The following is a 2648-nucleotide window of genomic DNA, read 5'->3' on the forward strand; positions in this document are numbered from 1 at the left end:
AGTTAGCCGGTATGTTGCGATGGTAATAAGCGATTTAACGGAAATAGCCGAGATATAACGAATACAGTCCATGCTTTGCCTTCACTGGCCGAAATGTTGTTACAGTGGCTGTTTCGTTTGATTATTTCAAAGTTAATCCCTATGTGATACGTGACGTCATAATATTTGTGCTTTGGTCAGTTGAAGAATATCTGCCATCAAAATAGTCTGCACAATGTCTGTCTGCTATTGTACTTAAATCCTAGGTAAGAGATCAAAGAAAAAAAAAGGCCAGGTAAGTGTCAGAGATATTGCACAAATGTTACTATTATAAGGCTTAAACACCCATATCACATTTACTTCAAGGAACTTTGTCCTTTAGCTAAGATTGTTTATAAAACACTGGCCCATGAAGCTTCCGTAATTAGATCAGAACATTCCCGCTTATCTCTTGGCCAATTAAAACCAAGGTGCACTACTACACTACTGCAGGCAAAAACGCATTGTTACGTATACATTGACATCGTTATCTAGCAGTTGGAAATCTTGAAACCGTTTACAAATTGGCCAATTACATGACAAACCGTGGTCTGTGTTATCTGTGTGCTGGACAAGGAAGTTTGTGTGTAGGCCAGTACACCATTCGGCATGGTTTTTATCCTTCTCAATAACGTTGATAATAAACGTGCACAAAACACTTCAATGGGATTGTAATGTGGATCGTATATGGTAATAATTCGGTGTTTCTTGTTGGAAAAGCCATTGTCGTATTTAAACGTGCAGCGACTAACGATCTCGTTCCTTTCTGTGTCTCGATTTTCTGTTAACCAATCGTGCATTGGATCTATTTCAAAATGGACAACCAACAAACTGGTCCACTGATTAAAAATATGGACAACCCACAAACTGGTCCACTGATTAAAAAAATGGACACCCCACAAACTGGTCCACTGATTAAAAAAATAGACAACCCACAAACTGGTCCCCTGATTAAAAAAAATGGACAACCCACAAACTGGCCCACTGATTAAAAACATGGACAACCCCCAAACTGGTCCACTGATTAACAAAATAGACAACCCACAAACTGGTCCACTGATTAACAAAATGGACAACCCACAAACTGGCCCACTGATTAAAAACATGGACAACCCCCAAACTGGTCCACTGATTAAAAATATGGGCAACCCCCAAACTAGTCCACTGATTGAAAATATGGACAACCCACAAACTGGTTCACTCATTAAAAATATTGACACCCCACAAACTGGTCCACTGATTAAAAAAATAGACAACCCACAAACTGGTCCCCTGATTAAAAAAAATGGACAACCCACAAACTGGCCCACTGATTAAAAACATGGACAACCCCCAAACTGGTCCACTGATTAAAAATATGGGCAACCCCCAAACTAGTCCACTGATTGAAAATATGGACAGCCCACAAACTGGTTCACTGATTAAAAATATTGACAACCAACAAACTGGTCCACTGATTAAAAATATGGACACCCCACAAACTGGTTCACTGATTAAAAATATTGACAACCAACAAACTGGTCCACTGATTAAAAATATGGACACCCCACAAACTGGTTCACTGATTAAAAATATTGACAACCAACAAACTGGTCCACTGATTAAAAATATGGACAATCCCCAAACTAGTCCACTGATTGAAAATATGGACAGCCCACAAACTGGTTCACTGATTAAAAATATTGACAACCCACAAACTGGTCCACTGATTAAATTAGATTTGCAAATAGACAACCCACAAACTGGTCCACTGATTAACAAAATGGACAACCCACAAACTGGTCCACTGACTAAAAAAATAGACAACCCACAAACTGGTCCACTGATTCACAAAATGGACAACCCACAAACTGGTCCACTGACTAAAAAAATAGACAACCCACAAACTGGTCCACTGATTCACAAAATGGACAACCCACAAACTGGTCCACTGATTAACAAAATGGACAACCCACAAACTGGCCCACTGATTAAAAACATGGACAACCCCCAAACTGGTCCACTGATTAACAAAATAGACAACCCACAAACTGGTCCACTGATTAAAAACATGGACAACCCACAAACTGGTCCACTGATTAACAAAATGGACAACCCACAAACTGGTCCACTGATTAAATTAGATTTTTAATTAGATTAAAAAAAAAGAAAACTTTTGTTATACTGTTTAAAGCAAAGTTATTACAAATGAACGAATTACTAGTAATATATATTGTGTTAGTATTTTCGATATCTTTTTAATCGATTTCTGTACAGTCAAACAGGTTTTTCCTTTTTCTATTTACTTTGAAAATAGTTATGTTTCGTGTTTCAAGATAATTCGTTTAAGACTAATTATTAATTACCAAGTTACTAATTTTCCAATATACGCTCCGTATTTCGTATTCCTTATAGTCATTACGTCCCAAGTTTGTTGACACAGCCTGTCATATATTGCTGTAAATACTTCCTTAATTGGACTTTAAATATCGTTTTGATTTTCAAATACTTCGTGTTTCTGGTGTTTATTTTAGAATATTTTAACTGAGTTCCCCTGTGCTAATCACGGTGATTTAGTGTTAACAAGCATGCCTGTACATGTATAAGGAGGTAGCATGTCATCCTTACACTTTACTAAGCACGCAATAACG

The 2648-nt window shown here is 37.5% G+C and overlaps 1 protein-coding gene across 1 annotated transcript; it reads left to right on the forward strand.

The window, feature by feature from the left end:
• Positions 1 to 1303: 1303 nt before the first annotated feature.
• Positions 1304 to 2149, forward strand: LOC110461419 (circumsporozoite protein-like). Its single transcript, XM_021514866.1, has one exon. It carries the CDS (start codon positions 1304 to 1306, stop codon positions 2147 to 2149), a length of 846 nt encoding a protein of 281 aa, XP_021370541.1.
• Positions 2150 to 2648: the final 499 nt, after the last annotated feature.

The sequence above is a fragment of the Mizuhopecten yessoensis genome, unplaced genomic scaffold, assembly GCF_002113885.1.
Source record: "Mizuhopecten yessoensis strain PY_sf001 unplaced genomic scaffold, ASM211388v2 scaffold1397, whole genome shotgun sequence".
Lineage (NCBI taxonomy): Eukaryota > Metazoa > Mollusca > Bivalvia > Pectinida > Pectinidae > Mizuhopecten > Mizuhopecten yessoensis.

Bases quoted from the DNA above. Each gene is read 5' to 3' on its own strand.
- LOC110461419 (XM_021514866.1), top strand. From the start codon at position 1,304: ATGGACAACCCACAAACTGGCCCACTGATTAAAAACATGGACAACCCC.